This window comes from Eulemur rufifrons, chromosome 11 (genome assembly GCF_041146395.1).
Source record: "Eulemur rufifrons isolate Redbay chromosome 11, OSU_ERuf_1, whole genome shotgun sequence".
Lineage (NCBI taxonomy): Eukaryota > Metazoa > Chordata > Mammalia > Primates > Lemuridae > Eulemur > Eulemur rufifrons.
The window spans coordinates 2,400,510-2,418,664 of record NC_090993.1 but is presented as its reverse complement, the minus strand read 5'-3'; the positions used below and the strand labels follow the sequence as shown (position 1 = coordinate 2,418,664).

Sequence of the window (18,155 nt, the reverse complement as noted above, 5' to 3'; positions counted from 1 at the left end):
GCCTCTGTCACGCACGTGCCTGGTACCAGGGCCGGGAAAACAGGAAGACTGGGCAGTGAGCCGGTGCCTGCCCATGGCCTCGCCCTGCAGCTCAGCTGCTCACAGTACAAGCCCCCAGGGCAGTCAGCCTCCCTGCAGCCGCTCGGGGCTCCAGCTCACACAGGGTGGAGAACTCGCCTTTCCTGGGGCAGCGTCACTTCTGCTTCCTACTGGCCACCGGGGAGCCACAAGCCCATCCAGATGCAAGGAGAGCACACCCAGCCTGGAGAGAGGCATGGTTCTAGAAAAGCGTACGGATGGCAGAGCCGCTGTAATCCCTAAGAAAGGCTGAAATTAAATTTCCTCCCAGCTTGGTGGTCAAGGGCTCACAGTCAGATTTAAATTGATTTCAAGGGAAAAAAAAAAGTAAGCAATACCATATAGTCTACCGTGGGCTTAGCTGTGCCGGCCCCGGTCTGGGTTTTGTTATGTTTTCCTCCCCGGGAAGGTGTTTCACAGAGGGTGGGCCAGGTGTCACGAGTGGGAGCCAGGATGATTTAGGTAGGGTTTGGATGAAAGCGTTTGATTTTAAATCGTAAGTATTGGGCTGGGCGCGGTGGCTCACGCCTGTAATCCTAGCACTCTGGGAGGCCGAGGCAGGTGGATCATTTGAGCTCAGGAGTTCGAGACCAGCCTGAGCAAGAGCGAGACCCCGTCTCTACTAAAAAGAGAAAGAAATGATCTGGACAGCTAAAAATATATATAGAAAAAATTAGCCGGGCATGGTGGCACATGCCTGTAGTCCCAGCTATTCGGGAGGCTGAGGCAGGAGGATTGCTTGAGCCCAGGAGTCTGAGGTTGCTGTGAGCGAGGCTGACGGCACGGCACTCTAGCCTGGGCAAGAGAGTGAGACTCTGTCTCAAAAAATAAATAAATCAATCAATAAATCAATAAAAAAAATCGTATTTGGTTTCTTTATACCTGTATAAGAAAAAATAATCAGCCCAGCACAGATACCACTGCTCAGGAGCAGTGTGAATTTATTTAGGTGAAAAATCGGGAGTCAATGTACAGAAATGTACGAAGGAAACAATTTTGCAGACAAGCCTGTGCAGCACGTCCAAGCGCCGTGCAAGCTGCTCTCTCACCTGGCGCTTCCGACCCGGCGTCCCGGGCGCCCGTGGCCGTGGGTGCTACGCGGGGACCTGGGGTTTGGGAGCAAATGCACGGCCTGTTCTGCAGGGAACCGTTCTGGCTTGCTGCTGGCCCCTGCTGGAAACGGAACACCTGGCCCGGGTCCGGAAGTGGCCGCACGTGTACCGCACGGCCGCTCACGCCCCACCGCGGGAGTGCGCACGCGCAGCAGCGACCCCTCGCCACGTGGAATCGGCGCGTGAGCCACCGGGCACAGGTGGGCCGTGCGAGCGGGCGGCGGCGACTCTGGCTTGCTCGCCTCTTCTCCTTTCGTTCTAGGACCTCCCGGAAAGTTCCTTGTGATGAATTGACTGAGGAGGCAAAAATTCAGGCCTGGTTTGCAGATGGCCCTGCACAAAATGCTGGCAGCAACAGAACGTGGACAGCTGCAGTGCTATGGCCCGTTCCAGGTGGCCCAGGAGGACAGCCGGTGAGAGAAAATCTTCCTGGGGGCAGAACTACAACGGGCGCGTGCCTCTGCCCACTTTGGACTGAGACAGCCAGCGCGGGGTCTGCGTAGATTCGCTGGCAGGGACGTGGAAGGACACACTTGGAAGACCGGCAACGAGCAGGTCTGGGGCCGTGTCTCCCAACGGGCATGGAACGAGACTGTCCTCGGATCTGGGCCTCCTGCGAGTGCGCCCCAAAGGGCGTCCCTGCAAAAGGGCGCTTGACAATCAGGCGAACGAGCATGTTCTGTGGAGGTGAGTCTGCCTCTCTTCCAGCCACCCCAGTGTTTGTACAATGGGCCCCTGTAACAGAGCGGCCACGGTGGCAGGGCTGGAGGCCGCGCACGAACTCAACAGCACGACCTCCCTCACCCAGGCTGACTCAGCCATCTACTGGGCCCATCTGAAACAGCAGAGACCCAAACTGAGCTCCTATCGTGGCCACATGGGGGACCCAGACAGCCACCTCCCGCAAGTTACGTGGACACTTTTTTTTTTTTTTAAGAGATGGGGTCCCACTCTGTCACCCAGGTTGGAGTGCAGTGGCGTCATCATAGCTCACTACAGCTTTGCACTGCTGAGTTCAAGCGATCCTCCTGCCTCAGCCTCCAAGTAGCTGGGACTACAGGCACGCACCACCATGCCTGGCTAATTTTTTTTTTTTTAAGAGATGGGGTCTCACTATGTTGTCCAGGCTGGTCTTGCATTCTTGGCCTCAAGCGATCCTCCCGCCTCGGCTTCCCAAAGTGCTGGGATTACAGGCGTGAGCCACTGCACCTGGCCTACACTGGATTGTTTCCATCACGGAAGGGGCAGAGATTGGTGTTTAGGGGATTATACACGTATTCTGGACGTGGGTTTGCCTTCCCCGCTCAGAATGTTTCAGCCAGCACCACCATGTCTGCGTTTACAGAATGCCCCACTCAGGGTCCTAACAGTCCACAGGCCACCACTTCTGGTCAGAAGTGGCAGCAGTGGCCGGCTGCCTGTGGAGTCAACTGCTTTAACCCCACACCCCACCACTCAGAAGCAGCAGGCCTAACAGAAAGATGGCATGGGTGCGGGGCGCCATGCCCATTGGGGGTCCACATTTCGAAGGGATGGGGTTCCATCGGGCAGGATACAGTAGATGCTTTGGATCAGAGACTGTTTATGGCGCTGTCCTCTGCTGAGCCACAATGCAGGGGCCTGGGGATCCAGGCGGGGAGTAGCTCCGCCCACAGTTATCACAGGGTGCCTCCCTCATCCTGATTTCCGCATCAGTCAAGGTCCAGTCAAGAGACAGAAGCCACAGCAGTTGTTCTAACAGAGAACATTTAATAAAAGGAGGTAAACGATTGTTAACTAGTATTTCTAGCGCAGCTGCTCACTGGATTGAGCTGCCGGGTTGAAGGACTGAGGCTGCAGTGACGCTCCCGGGAACTGGCAGCCGACAGGTTCCCAGGAGGACACCCATGGGAAGCCACCAGGAAGGAGCGTGTCCCCTGCCCTCCTGCAGCCACGCAGTCTCCTGCTGTGGTTCTCTACCCGGGGCGCCTGCTAGGGAGCCAGCTGGGAAGCAGAGGCCCGGCCCCAGCACCAAAACCCACAACTGGCCCCCGGCAATTCGCAGACATGGCCAAGACTGTGAGACGGGACCCTGATGTCACGTTTGGAAAAAACACCGGTCACCAAACCCGAAGGTGAGTCCATCCTTGTCCTACCGTGCCCTGCAAAACCTACCGAATGTGTCGTACACATCTTAACGATCTGAATTCATTCTTCTACCGAGATTGAAGTCAAGATCTGTCTTATGATTCTGACTCTGCCACTTAATAGTTGTGTGACTGGGGCCTGTCATTTCATTGCTATGAGGTTCAGTTTCCGTATTTTTCCAAAATAGGGAAAACAATACTTATTCCACAGGGCTGCAGCGAGGATTTGAGAATGAAAGCTTAGCGTGGTGCCTGGCACATAATGGAGAAGATATTCAAAAACATCTGTTCACCCGGAGCGTGCAGCCAAATAGCCCCCTGTAAACTGTTTGTCAACCGTTTTCAATATTAATAAGTTCCAGGGTCCCTGGAAATCTTTTGGGCTAAGCTATTGTCCTTTATTTCCCAAGAGTGGGCATGAGAGGTCTGCGGTGCTCCCTGAGCCCCAACCCCAGCAGAGGGGAAGCGAGGCCCTGGGGGGATCTCCCCCGAGGTCCCCAAGGGTGAGGCGGTGCGCTCCACTCTCGGGACCACCCTTCCCTTGGGACTTCTAATCCGCTGGGTCTCTAGGACGCACCGCTAAGTGCCCCACTCTGGGAGGTGGCGGAAAGAGCCTCAGATTTATAAAATGGTCCCGTTGAAACTTCCCGGGCAGGGGCCGGGGAGAGGCAGAGGGCCTGCGCAATGCTGCCTGGAAGGTGGTGTGTGTCCTTAGGGCTGTCCCCAGCCAACGGGAGAAACTGAGCAGGGCCCCTTCCAGGGTGCTGACAAGTTAGGACACAGTTGTTGAAGGTCATTTAAATACCCTCCACCTTTGATGTCCCCAAGACCCAGCTCCTCCGGGGCTTCCTTAGGATTCCCTCTTCCACAGGGACAGCTCTTCAGGCCTTGCAGTGACCTCATCGTTGGTCACTTTGCGAAAATCCCATGTGACTGGCTCCTAAGTAAAAACCGATCTTGAAGCCGTGTCGCCTGTCTCTGGACCCGAGCGGTGAAAGTCCCGCTCATCCTCCAGGCCGTAGTGAACGTTAGCCTGGCCGAGTGCCCCGTCCCCAGCCTCCTTCCTCAGCGCCAGGTCCAGGACTCAATCCCTGGCCCCCCTCTCCTGAGTGTCCCCTATGGACGGGCCTTCTCGAGGCCGGGACAGTGGCTGGTCGTCCTCCCCCCAGCTCTTAGCCGGGCGCCAGAGTCAGACTGAGGCCGCAGGTACCAGCAGAGCCTAACCCAGAGGCCTGGGGTCGCCGGTGCCAGCGGGGGCGCGGTTTCCTCCGCCGCGGGGACGGTGGGGGGCGCGGGGACTGTCCCTCGGAGGCGCGAGCGACCTGGCCTCGACAGCTGTTTCCTGGTCCGTTGCACGCAGGCCCCGGCGGTTTCCGGGCCGAAGCCCACTTTCGCGGGGCAGGAGCGCGCGGGCTGCGGGGGCACAGGGCGGGCGCGGCGGGGCCAGGCACTCTCGCTCCCGGCCAGCGTCTACGCGGTGTGTTCGTGCTGATGGTTTCTCCGTTCATAAATACCACATTTCCCTCCACCCGCCCGGGGGGCAGCTGAGCGCTAAGCAGCTTTGTTTTCCAGAGGGCCACACGCGACCCTCCCGCAGAACGTGCGGCCCCACCTGGGGAAGGGACCCCACGCCGCGGGGGCCGAGGGCGCTGCGGGACGGCGCGCGGGCCCGCCCCAGGCCGGGCTGAGGCCTCAGGAGCAGGCCTCGCCGCGGGCGGCCCGGCAGGGGACCCGGGGTCACGGAGGGGACCCCGGGGTGGCGCGCGAGGGGGGGCGCTGCGCGGAGGGGCGTGGCGGGCTCTGGGGGCGTGACCTGGGGGCGCGTCACGTGACAACGGGGTGGGATGCGGGGGTGCTGGGGGACCCGGCAGTGGCGGGGGTGAGTTCCGCGTTTTAGGAAGGTCTCTCTGGCACCTGGGGGCGCCGGGACGACCGCGGGGACGGGATGGGCAGGCGCTGCGGCTCGCAGGGACGAAGGGGACCCAGGGCAGAGACCCCGAGCCTTCGATTCTCCGGGCCCCTCCCGCAGGCTGCTCCCGGGAGGGCTGCGGGGCAGCCTCGTCCCACCCCCGTTTCCCCAGACTGCGCGCCGCACCTTCGGGAGTCCGTCCCCGCGGCCGCTTCCGGCCCCGCCAGCCCGCGTGGCCCGCGACGCAGGGAGGACCTGACGCGCGGCCATCTGCTGACCGGCCTGGAGCCCGCGAGGTCGCCGCGGCCGTGCTGGCAGTGGAGCCACAGAGCTCCGCGACGAGCCACCAGGCTGCACGGGCCCCTCGCCCGGCGAGGCCCGGAATGCGTGTCTTGAGGACATTCCAGGCTGGTGACATTTCAGCAGGAATCCTGGCCACCCCCCTCCCACACACTCCACCTCCCTCCCCTGCACTTGGAATCAGAACTGTTCATTTCAGGTCCAAATGATGATGGCCAAATAAACCCCACCGCGAGCGGAGCCCTCGCTGTGTGCGTCCGGCTCTGCGCTGAGCATTTTTCCAGCCTTCTCTCTTGTAATCCCCACAGCTTCTCCTACAGCTCTTTTTTTTTTGCCTGGCCAGCACTACCTGTAAAACTGAGCTATTATTATTATTAAAGTGTTTAAATTGACTCAAATTTTAAACTTAAAGATGCTACCTCAAATCATAGGTTTGCTGTGTGATGTTTATTTTACTAGTTAATATATTACAGTACATATATATTTTTGAGACAGTCTTGCTCTGTCGCCCAGGCTAGAGTGCCCTGGAGTCAGCCTAGCTCACAGCAACCTGAAACTCCTGGGCTCAAGCGATCCTCCTGTCTCAGCCTCCCGAGTAGCTGGGACTACAGGCATGTGCCACCATGCCCAGCTAATTTTTTCTATATATATTTTTAGTTGCCCATATAATTTCTGTCTATTTTTAGTAGAGATGGTGTCTCGCTCTTGCTGAGGCTGGTCTCGAACTCCGGAGCTCAAGGCGATCCTTCCCTCTGGGCCTCCCAGAGTGCTAGGACTATAGGCGGAGCCACCATGCCCAGCCTCTCCGGATTCTTAACAGGTACTATTTTGACTATTTTCTGTAAGTTACTTTTACTATTCACAAGCTGAAACTTGAGTGATTTCAGAGCCAGGAACGCCTGTAACCCCAGCTACTGGGGAGGCTGAGGTGGCAGGATCACTGGAGCTCGGGAGTACTGCCTGGGTAACACAGCAAGACCCCAGTCTCAAAAAAAAAAAAAAAAAAGTGGCACCAGCTATAGTCCCCACACATTTTGGGCCCACCTGCAGTTCACTGTGGGTAGGGCTGTCCCATGGCCACTCCAAAGCGTAATAGGGAAGAGGATTATCAGCCTAACAGTTACTGAGCATTAACCTAGGGATCAAAGGGCTGACAGATCGTACCCATACTTGAGTCAAAGGATAGCCCTGACTTCAAAACTACCATGCATGTTGGTCAGATCCTACTCAACTAAAACAGTCTTCCCAAATTCTATTGGATTTGTAAATAGTAACAAGTTATCTACTTCATAGGCAATTTATGGGAATACATGTCATACCATGCTTTGACACAAACATGTGCAGACAGAACACCAAGCTCATCTACTTTGTGCTACCTTTTTCCTAACTGGCTAATTTTACAATGTAGTACGATTCATTGTATTGTACCTGGACAATGAGCATATACCACTAAATATTTGTTTAAACAAAATTAACTGCTAACATAACCAGTTCATGAAGCAGGAAAACAATACTTTTAGTACACTAAAACTCTCAGAGCGAAATGCAGGACCGATCCCAAGAACTCAAAGGATGGTATAGTCCACTTGTAAATAATTGGCCTACATCAGATTCTAAAAGGTAACATAACTTCCTCCTTTCTAGAGTGTTTTTCAGGAATGGGCCTACCTTTGTCCCTTTGCACTGCAAAAACTGGACTAAACAGGGAACACTGAACAACTGCTACTGGCTTTTAGGGACCAGTATTGATGAAATACTGAGCAATACCAGTGCTCGCCAGCAGAAGCTTATATAAAGGGGATCACACTAAAAACTAGGATGCCATGTTGAATATCAGAATCAGGCTCTTAAAATGAGTCTGTTCTTAGCCTACCGATTAACATTTTGCAGAGTCCAGGAAAGTTTCAAACCCTCAAATGTGAGAACTAATGTCAACACATGAGGGATGTGTTAGAGTGCCGTCAGCCTAGCTCACAGCAACCTCCAACTCCTCGGCTCAAGGGATCCTCCTGCCTCAGCCTCCCGAGTAGCTGGGACTACAGGCATGCGCCAGCATGCCTAGCTAATTTTTTCTATATATATTTTTAGTTGTTTGGTTAATTTCTATTTTTAGTAGAGATGGGGGTCTCGCTCTTGCTCAGGCTGGTCTTGAACTCCTGACCTTGAGTGATCCTCCCGCGTCAGCCTCCCAGAGTGCTAGGACTATAGGTGTGAGCCACCGCGCCCAGCGTGTTACAGGTCTTAAAATGCTCATTAGCCCCATTTCACATTAATCATTATGATGCCAAATAAAAGAGGGCTAAGAATCAATCATGGATGCTTGAATTTCAGGGTTAACAAATAGCATCTTAAAATAGCCACATCTCCAATGCAGTTTTTAGCTAAAGATTATTACATGTTTTCATTTGTTACCTTTAAAGTTTTTTCACTGGGCGTCAGGCAGATGGGAGGCGGCGGAGATGGGTATACGCACCCCTAAGGGTGCTGTGCACCGTCTGGGGGATGGACATGCTCAAAGCTCTGACTCCAGTGGGGCAAAGGCAATATACATAAACACTTGTACCCCAGTAATATGCTGAAATTTTAAAAAATTTTTAAAAATAAACATTTAAAGTTGATTTGACTTATACAGATTCTACTAAGTGTTTCCAGGTGACCCTGTTGACTAGCTAGGTTTGAAAATTATCAGTTTAGAATACAACGTATCCAAAGAGTTAAGATCATCTGGTTTTGGCAAAATCATTTTACTATCTGCAAGTTCTAAAACATTAGAAATAATGCCCGTAGCCTTGTTTCCTTTCCATACCAAGCTTATACTTTCTGAATCTCTCAAATGTCGTCTTTCTCAGATATAAGGTGACAAAGCATTTGATACTCAAATTATTTTGAATGTGAATTATATGGGTAAGGTTGATAATAAAGACCAAAAGCAGGTATAGTTTAATGTATTTTAATAGCAAACTTACAGGAACAGCACAGAAGACAGACAACATTAAAAACATGTACTTGCATGTAGAACAACTCAGTTAGAAAAGTATAGTGAATGGATGGAATCTACTGTATGATAAAAATGCTACAAACACCATTTAGTTGCCGTCAATAAGAAATTTACTTGTTTTAAAAAAATCCAAATGCTGGCATTGTCCAGAAAAATTTAACAGGTTTATTTATAATTGTTATAAAGTTGAACTGCTGAAACTTGTTCACTGAAACATTTGACTTGCATTAATGCTTCACATCCCCGCATTTATATTAAAAATTCACACACAAATGAAAATGGAAAAACTGCCAATACCTGATTCCTGTCCCCTATTTTTCCACTCGCAATCATATACTTAGGTACCTTTTGACCCCATGGAAAAAAAAAAAAATCTAACGTTCAGAACTACCAATAACAGGAAGAAGAGAATTTTTTTTTTTTTTTTTTTGAGAATGAAATGTTTTCCCATCATAGTGGATTCTTAAGCACGTTCTCCACGTATGCGGCGTGCTAGCTGGATGTCTTTTGGCATAATTGTTACACGTTTGGCATGGATAGCACACAGATTGGTGTCTTCAAAGAGGCCAACCAGATAGGCCTCACTTGCCTCCTGCAATAGTAATGAAGAAAAAATTATTAATGGTGTTATTTACAACAGTTAAGACACACATATGTGAATTAAAACAATGTTTTTGAACCCTTTAAAAACCCACTTCACAAGATGTTGACTATTTTAAAAAACATTACATTTTAAAACCTATGGGACGGCCTGGCATGGTGGCTCACACCTGTAATCCTAGCACTCTGGGAGGATTCGCTCGAAGTCAGGAGTTCGAGACCAGCCTGAACAAGAGCGAGACCCCATCTCTACTAAAAATAGAAAGAAATTATTTGGACAGCTAAAAATATACAGTAAAAAATTAGCTGGGCATGGTGGCACATGCCTGTAGTCTCAGCTATTCGGGAGGCTGAGGCAGGAGGATTGCTTGAGCCCAGGAGTTTCAGGTTGCTGTGAGCTAGGCTGATGCCAGGGCACTCTAGCCTCAGCAACAGAGTGAGACTCTGTCTCAAAAATTAATGAATTAATTAATTAATAATAAAAAAAAACCTATGGGATAAAACTCAGAAGGCAGCTTATGAAAATCAAAAGCTCAAGTCTGTAAATCTTTATCAAATTACACAAGTCAAATTACTAGAAAATGTTAATTTTTCTCATGTTAATTGATTTCTAATAAACTGAAATGTCTTGAACAAAGTATGAAATCCAACTTAAAATTCTAACATTCTCATCCTTACGAAGATAAATGGAATCCAATCCAAACATCCCCCCGCAGGCCAGTCTCCCCATTCCTCTAAATCCCACTCCCCCTCCAGCATCTGAACCTTGCCTTGCCAAGTAGTGCAATACAGCTGACAACTGGTGTCACCACATGGTCCCCAGCTACTTTCCGCTTTACACCTCAGTTTTACCACAAGGGTACTTACAGGTCCCAGAACACATCATAAATTAGTCCCTTATTTATATACTTTGATCTATTATGCCTAGGAGGTGTGCCCTGGCCCTTACCTTAGCACCTTCCCCAATCTGACATTTCCTGCCCTCTAGTACTAAGATCATCCCTCTGGTTTTTCCCACTTGATTGTCAGATCCTTTTCCAAGGCATCTTCTTAAGCCCACCACCACTCAAAACTGCCACTCTATGCGTCAGCCATTGACAACTGGCATGTGAAGTGAAAAGGGGGCATTTCCACAAAAAATTAAATCATAAATCAAATTGTTAGTGCATCTTATGGCTGTCTGAAAAGTTGATGAATCTTTTAGTCTAAATAAAACATCTGCTTACTTATTTTGTGAAGAAATTACCATTGTTTTAATAGTTATCAACCCAACTGTTTTAGATTTGGAGCATTAAATGAGCAGTTGTCTTTCTCTCCTCTAAAAGGAAAAGTTATCTCTCTGTTCAAAGTACATTTGGGGAGAAAAAAGATTTTATAGTTGCTACCTTTATCCAAATAAAAAGCATTAACACAGCAACTAATCCAAATGTTTTACACATTATTTCATTTTATGGAAAAAATATTTTATTCACATTTACACCTCATCCTTTTTAGTCCTCCATAAAACGTCTTTCTCTAGTACTTGTTATCAAGAACTAAGTCTTGTTTACCTACCCTTTAAGGTTTAGTTCAAGACTATATTCCACAAAGGAGAAAGGAAATATTCTACTTGTTCCTGTCCCCAGTGCGGGTAACCTTGAACTCCTAATTCCTAACTCATACTGACTGACCTTGTATTGCAGCCATCTTTTAATGCCCTTAAGTTACTTGATAAGAGAAATCTCATTTAATACTCACAATGCCTTGCCCTCAAGTAGATGTTCAATATTTGCTAGTTTTTTATCTCTAAGCCAAATTTAAAAGTTTCTATTCTATGCAATTAACCCGTCATATGTTACCTATTTCAAAGGTATTAAAAGCAAAAGTCCATAATATTCAGGGATTCATTCTTGGGATATTTAAGAAGTGGGCCGAAAAGTCTACAACACTGGCGTATTTTAGTCTCCTCTTTGGGACTCATAATACACACCAGATACTAGAACTAAAGTTTCTCAGCAAAGAAAGTTCACTTTTGTTTAACCCAGCACCTCAGGATTATGCAAATCTATAATGCTTTTGCGACATGCAGCGTTACAAGCTGCAGTGTGGACAAGCCATCAGGTCCCATGGCTGAGACAGTTTAGAGCAGTACCATCTACTGGCTCACCCAGGACGACTCAGATATGGCAAGTGACAGCTGGAGATCTCACTGCTGTCTCAAAACTTGGCTGTTCTGGGTCTGATCACCTCTGGGAAAAGAGTCAGTGCCCAGGGATTTGAGAGGGGGTTTGACCATGACCCATACATTTTCAATTCTATTACCAGTATCCTAAAGTCCCTTAAACATTAAAGGCTGTAATGGGAATTAACGACTGCCATATAAATTTATGACCTAATGAATATAATAACGGCAGAAGAAAAAAACATCTTACTAGAGGAAAATGTCATTTAGAATACTGAGTATATTCAATGTCTGGCTCTTCCACCATTTCAAAATACCACTGCTCATTTAAAGATTTATTTATTTTTTAAGAGACAGGTCTCACTATGTTGCTCAAGCTGGTCTCAAACTCCTAGGCTCAACTGATCCTCCTGCCTCAGCCACTCGAGTAGCTGGGACTACAAGGGCAGGCCAGCACACCCAGCTCCACTGTTCATTTTTAACACAAGGATATTCAAATTCAAGTTCTCACACATTAAAGGCAAAGGCTAAATTTTAAGCTAGTTAATTCTTGTTTATCTGTGGCAGACTCAGACTAACTTCTCTACTACTATCACTGCACTAACTCTCGTCCTTTAGTTGTAAATTGTGTAATTCTAAAGCCAAAAATAGTGACTTGGAATTTAACTGGTATCATCTATTACTCCCCCCCCCCTTTTTTTTAAAAGAGACAGGGTCTTGCTCTGTCACCTGGGCTGGAGGGTAGGGGCACAATCATTGCTCACTGCAGCCTCAAACTCCTGGGCTCAAGGGATCCTCCTCTGCCTCAGTCTCCTGAGTAGCTAGCTAGGCGTGCAAGTGCCTGCCACAGCACCCAGTTAAAAAGAAAAAAAAAACCATTTTTTTTGGGTAGAGACGGGGTCTTACTATGTTGCCCAGGCTGTTCTAGAACGCCTCAACTCAAGCAACCCTCCCACCTCAGTCTCTTCAAAGTGGAGGGATTACAAGTGTGAGCCACTGTGCCCAATCTGTTACCTTACGTCCACTAGCAAATCCTCCCTTTAGCCTTTAAGAGCGAAACCTTTTACAAAGCAGGGGAAAAAAAAAAAAACCAACCCCCACAAAACAATCCTCGTAACAAAGATTATTCCTTCCAATAAAGGCAACAGCTATCTAATGCTAAGAGAACTAACTATAGGCAACGGAGGTGAACATTTTGCTCAAGACCAATAGAACCACTTAATGACATATAACTTAAAAATCGCAACAATGGAAGTTTATATACGATAGTTTTTAAAAGATTAGAGTCCTTTACCCAGATTGTTTAAGAAATGTTTTGATTTACAAGGTTGTATTACTGACATTTAAGCTAAAAAATGCTGGACTTTCAAGTACAGCATTGTGTTCTTTAAGCATAGTCCTGCTAATTAGAAAACAAAATTAGCACATTTCTGTCAGTAGTGCTTGGGAATCTTAGTAATAATCTCTGTATTAGGTAATAAATGAAATGGAAACTGAAGATAATTATTAAAACAGAAAAAGTTTTAAGTAATAGCATGGAAAGATTTTAGTAGCTGAAATTTCAACTCACTGATAATTTAATGGATGTCTACTCCTGGAATTCACCAATCAAATGAAGTTTCAACTAACCATAGAAACAGCTCGACCAATTACATTTCAGGGTAGAATCCACCTATCAAATCTTTCTCACATATAAAGCAAAAGCCCGGCACAGCAACAGCAGCCTTGAAAATCTTCCAATGGAGTGTATGGAGATTCTAGCCCCCCTCTCCAAGAGATTCTGATTCAGATCTGCAATGGTGCCTAACAATCAACATTTTTAACCACCACTAACCCCATGCTTCTGACAGACGTGGTGGTCTTAACCATATTTTGAGATACTTGAATCTGAAGAATCCAACCACATAATATAACAAAGGTCATTAAGCAACTGATGTTAATTAATTACACGGATCTATCTTATCAAATATCTTGTGGGAACTTCAAGTTTTATCTTGGTATAAACCACAAATAGTTCAAATAAACATTTTTAGAACAGTATTTCTCAAAGTCCTGACACGATAGAGATTTAGATTAAATTCAATACACTCCCCATTTAAACTGAAATCCCTAATCCCTTTCAGCAAACTGTAAGTCGTCAAATTCCTATCCTTTCATATGTCCAGCATCATCTTCAAGGACCTTTCCTATCTTGTCAATCCAATCCTAATCACCACTCACTGCTCCTTTCACCTTAATACATAATTCTTTAACGCTGCCTATTCTCATCCTAGGTATTAAGCTCTCTCCACCTATAGCTGCCTCTTCAAGTCCAGGACACTCAGAACTGACTACAAATATAGACCTCTAGTCCCATCTTCTCAATGTCCTGCAGCATCCATAAACCAAACTAGAGGGTTTTCTTTAAACACTGTTTTTGGTGCAATGTTTAAAATGTTATGACAATGGTATAACCAGGCTTTGGAGTTAAATAGGTTCAAATTATGATCCTGCCATTACCTGCGTATGACCTTGAGCAACTTAACCTTTCTATAAGTCTCTTCAGTGAAATAATCATATCAAACTACCTCACAGGCTTGTGATGACTAAATTCTATAAGCATACACAAAGATTTAGAATTGTTCTTGGCATGCAGCAGATACACAAATGCTCGGCGCCCCCCATTTTACCTGCAAAGCACCAATAGCTGCGCTCTGGAAGCGCAGGTCTGTTTTGAAGTCCTGAGCAATTTCTCGCACCAGACGCTGGAAAGGAAGTTTGCGAATCAGAAGTTCAGTGGACTTCTGGTAACGTCTAATTTCACGGAGTGCCACTGTACCAGGCCTTTAAAAAAAATTAATAAAGAAACTGTTACTAAATACAGCACACAAAAAGATAAGTGGTCAGCGTTAAAGAATATGAATTAAAAAAATTAAACAAACCACCCAACCATTCTTCTCCTTCATGAAATTTCATTGGTCAATGCATGACCTGAACATTCAAGTCTATTAAGAGTAACAACTCCTAGCACTCTGGGAGGCCGAGGTGGGCGGATCGTTTGAGCTCAGGAGTTCGAGACCAGCCTGAGCAAGAGCGAGACCCCACCTCTACTAAAAATAGAAAGAAATTATATGGACAGCTAAAAATATATATAGAAAAAATTAGCCGGACATGGTGGCGCATGCCTGTAGTCCCAGCTACTCGGGAGGCTGAGACAGGAGGATCGCTTGAGCTCAGGAGTTTGAGGTTGCTGTGAGCTAGGCTGACGCCACGGCACTCACTCTAGCCTGGGCAACAGAGTGAGACTCTGTCTCAAAAAAAAAAAAAAAAAAAAGAGTAACAACAATACCTTTAAAACAAAAAGCATGAAATTAAAGTAGATTCTTAGCAAGGAGTTTATCAAAGCCCTATTTATTTTCATTTTTTAACTTGTACATATACACGCATATAAAAATCATCAACTTCTGTTAAGAATTACAACTTGGGAAGGCACTGGTTGTCACACCACTAATAAAGAAGTTGACTCTTCTCAGTTTAGCAGCACTCTCCTTCTTCCCACCTGCACCCTCAATTTTTCATAGCCCTTAAAGACCAACACTAGTCAATGAACTTCATTAAAAAATACACTGTGGTATTTAAGTTGGATTTCCCAGAATACCTTTACTCTTTGACTACTGTTCATCCCTCATGCATTATTAAATTTAAATATGCCTGATTGTGCTGTGTTCCACATGGAAAAGTAAGAAATTTACCTCTAATTCTTAATTATTTCTTCCACTGTATGGGCTTTTATTTTAGGTTAATTGTATAATTTGCAGAGGCTACCCAAGTCTGGACAACTTCTGCCCTCTAATGGCAGATTCCCTTAACAACACTGCTCAGGTAGTTGAAAATCAAACGAGCTAATACAGACAGAAACAAACCAATCAAGTAAAAGGGATAGAAACTTTACTAAAACAAAATGCCCAATCTTGATTAAATTATTATTTTGCCCAAAGCTGGGAATGATATCCTCAAAAATGTATTTTAAAAAATAACACTTTACTATTTTTAAAAATTACTAACTTAATAGCCAACTAAAAATAAAAAGTCAATCTACCCCATTAACTTTATCAGTGACATATTATGATAGGTCTCCATAGGCTTCTGGGTCAGATTATGTCTTCAAAATTAACATGTGTCCAATAAAAAAAAATTGTACATAGAAATGAATATACAGTGTGCATGTATATATATTCAAAAGGCAGTAAATATTCAAAAGGGGAAAAAAATCAATTTCCCAAAAGCAAAAAGTTTTCCTGTTATCCATCTATTTGTTAAATAATATGGACACTACAGGAGACTTGGTCCCATTTTTTCCCTTTTCCGTTTTAATACCTGTAGCGATGAGGTTTCTTCACCCCTCCAGTAGAGGGCGCACTCTTGCGAGCGGCTTTTGTAGCCAGTTGCTTCCTGGGTGCTTTACCACCGGTCGATTTGCGGGCAGTCTGCTTTGTACGAGCCATGGTAGCAAGACCTCCTTACTTACCTACCAGCATTAAAAAACCAAAAATCACCATATGCAACAACCGAACATACAAATTTTCCTGCCACTATAACCCCCTCCCCAAATTTGGAAAATTTCATCGCTATAAAAAAAAAAATCCGTATATTGTTATATAATTTGAAAGGGTGCACATTACGTCTACCACCCAAATATGACTTCTTGAAACAAACTATAGTACTAGAAAATTTGTTAGCATCAATATCAACCATCTCCCAAAATGCCAATTCTGAGCGACAAACGGCAAAACATAAAGACCCCCTGACAGTCTTCGATCCAATTTCTTTAATTAAAGTAGAAATTAGAAATGTCTGTAAACATTTGATTCACAAACAAGTCGAGGGAACGAAGCCACAAACCACAGAAAGGTCGAATCAAATTACAGCAAAAAAAAAAAAAAAAAAAAAAAGGTTTTACCCGCCGCCCCCCCCTTTCGTCGCCCCCGCCCCGTGTCTGGCAGTTGATGGATTGCTGTTAAATATCTGAAAACATTCTTGGTTTTGCATCGTTACGGTTATGTTGACAAAAAGGCGTCTCGAAAAACAAGAGAGGAACAACAGCTACCACCAACGAGCATTCTACAAAGCGCCGTCCTCCCGTCCAGTCCTCACGGGCTTCGCAATGAGATACAAAGTGCCCCGCACCCAGGCTTTAATTAACGCACGACATCCGCCGACCGGTCCACTCCAAGCACCACATAAACTTTTGGTTTTGCCTCCTCCGGGTCCCTCGGCACAGGGTCCCCCAACCTGCCCGCCTCGCTCCCAGCGCCTGGCGCTGGCACCAACTCGGCTCCCAGACCAGAACAAAATGGAAACAATCGCGAAACGTATCCGATTCCCTTCCAAAGAGACAAAAACACCAGATCGCTCGAAAATACCCCGATCCCCTGCCACGTGCCGCCCTCCAAAATGCAAAAGTTTTTTTTGCATTTCAAATGCATCAAGTTTCCGCTTCTCCAAAAAAGGGAAAAAAATGTCCCTCTTTTAAAATTTTTTTCCTCCTTTTTAGAAATGGGGAAGAGAGAAACGGGGGAGAAAATATGGTCGGTGACCAGAGAAGAGAGACAAGATGGTGAAGCTTAGCAACAACTGTGGGGAGGCAGCGAAAAGCGAGTTACCCCAGGGTGGGAAGCGGCGGCGATTTCCACCCCTTTCCCGCCCGAAAACTGGGGCCCGGGACCCGGGGGCGGTAGTTAAGGGGCCCGCGCGGGTCCTGGTGAAGGTCTGGGGTCCGGGGAAGGGGCGGCGGGCGGGATTTGACCGAAGAAAGAGGAGCAGGGGCGCAGGGAGAAGGAGGGAGAGCAGGCTCGGCGCCGCGGCGGTGGCTGCTGCTGGGCTGAGGCGGCGAGAGACGTGGGAGCCGCCGCCGCCGCCTGAGGGAAGAGGGAAACTCGCTCCTCACCTCCATTTCTGGGCCAAAAAGTTTGTGGGCTAAGCCGGAGGGGCCGTGGGTCCCCTCCCGGCGCCGCCAGGGCCCGGCTTCGGGCTGACGGCAAGCGGGGCTCGGTTCCGGGGAAGCGGGCAGACGGGGAAACTTACCCCCCTTCTCCTTCGGCTGGATCTCGGCGAGCGAGAGGCGGCGCTGGCGTTTGCGAGCGACGGCGGCGCGGCGGCGGCTGCGAACACAATTGAAAGATGGCTGACACCGAGGCTATCCCCCAACACACGCCGCCCCGCCCCCGCGCCGCGCGCCAGCCAATCACACACAATGGAGGGAAGGCTCGGCTCCGCCCCGTCCCCCCCGCTCGCGCCCCGCCCCCGCCCCTCCCCCCGCGCGCCCGTTTGCTGGCGCGCGCTCGCCCCTCCCCCGCGCGCCGCCCGCTCCCTCCTCTCGGCCGCCTCGCGCCGTGTGTGTACAAACACAAAAGACACGCCGAGGGGCCGCCGGCTCCCGCCGAGACGGCCGCTCGCCCCCGTCTGGCCCCCGCCCCCGGCCTGCACTCCCACCCTGCTCCAAGCGCATACGTCACAGAACCCCCGAAGCCCGGGTTTGGGGCGCCGAGAGGGAAGTGGGGGCGGGGAGGGCGGCGCGGCGGGTGAACGCCCGGCCTGCGGGCGTCTCGGGCCGCGGCGGGGAGGGGTGAGGGCCGCCCCCGCGGGGCCCCGGGCGCGTGGGGGTGGGGAGGAGGACGCGGCCGGCCGGTCGCCGCGCCCCAATGGAAAACACTCCCCGACAGGAAGCTCGCGAGTAGGAGCCTGGCGTCCCGCGCCCGTTTTCTGACGGGGCCGCGGCGGCGGCTGGCGGGCGCACCGACGGCTTTCCTCCCGCTTGCGCCCGGGGCCAAGTGCGGCCGGGCCCCGCGGCTCAGGCCCGCGTCCGCCGCGGCCAACTTGAGCCGCTCAGACT

The 18,155-nt window shown here is 48.5% G+C and overlaps 1 protein-coding gene across 3 annotated transcripts; it reads right to left on the bottom strand.

Moving 5' to 3' along the window:
* Positions 1-8,459: 8,459 nt before the first annotated feature.
* Positions 8,460-17,881, bottom strand: H3-3A (H3.3 histone A). 3 transcript variants are annotated; one of them, XM_069484619.1, is made up of 5 exons: positions 17,774-17,881; positions 17,348-17,424; positions 15,641-15,786; positions 13,954-14,107; positions 8,460-9,115 (listed from the first exon to the last, which is right to left on the bottom strand). In XM_069484619.1, the coding sequence occupies exons 3-5, from the start codon at positions 15,766-15,768 to the stop codon at positions 8,987-8,989; spliced, it is 411 nt and encodes a 136-aa protein (XP_069340720.1). In that variant the 5' UTR covers positions 15,769-15,786; positions 17,348-17,424; positions 17,774-17,881; the 3' UTR covers positions 8,460-8,986. The 3 variants fall into 3 exon arrangements, with proteins under 3 accessions (XP_069340720.1, XP_069340719.1, XP_069340721.1); XM_069484618.1 differs by lacking the exon at positions 17,774-17,881 and adding an exon at positions 17,670-17,712 and having other exon boundaries at positions 15,641-15,791; XM_069484620.1 differs by lacking the exon at positions 17,774-17,881 and having other exon boundaries at positions 17,348-17,427.
* Between the last annotated feature and the right edge of the window lie 274 nt (positions 17,882-18,155).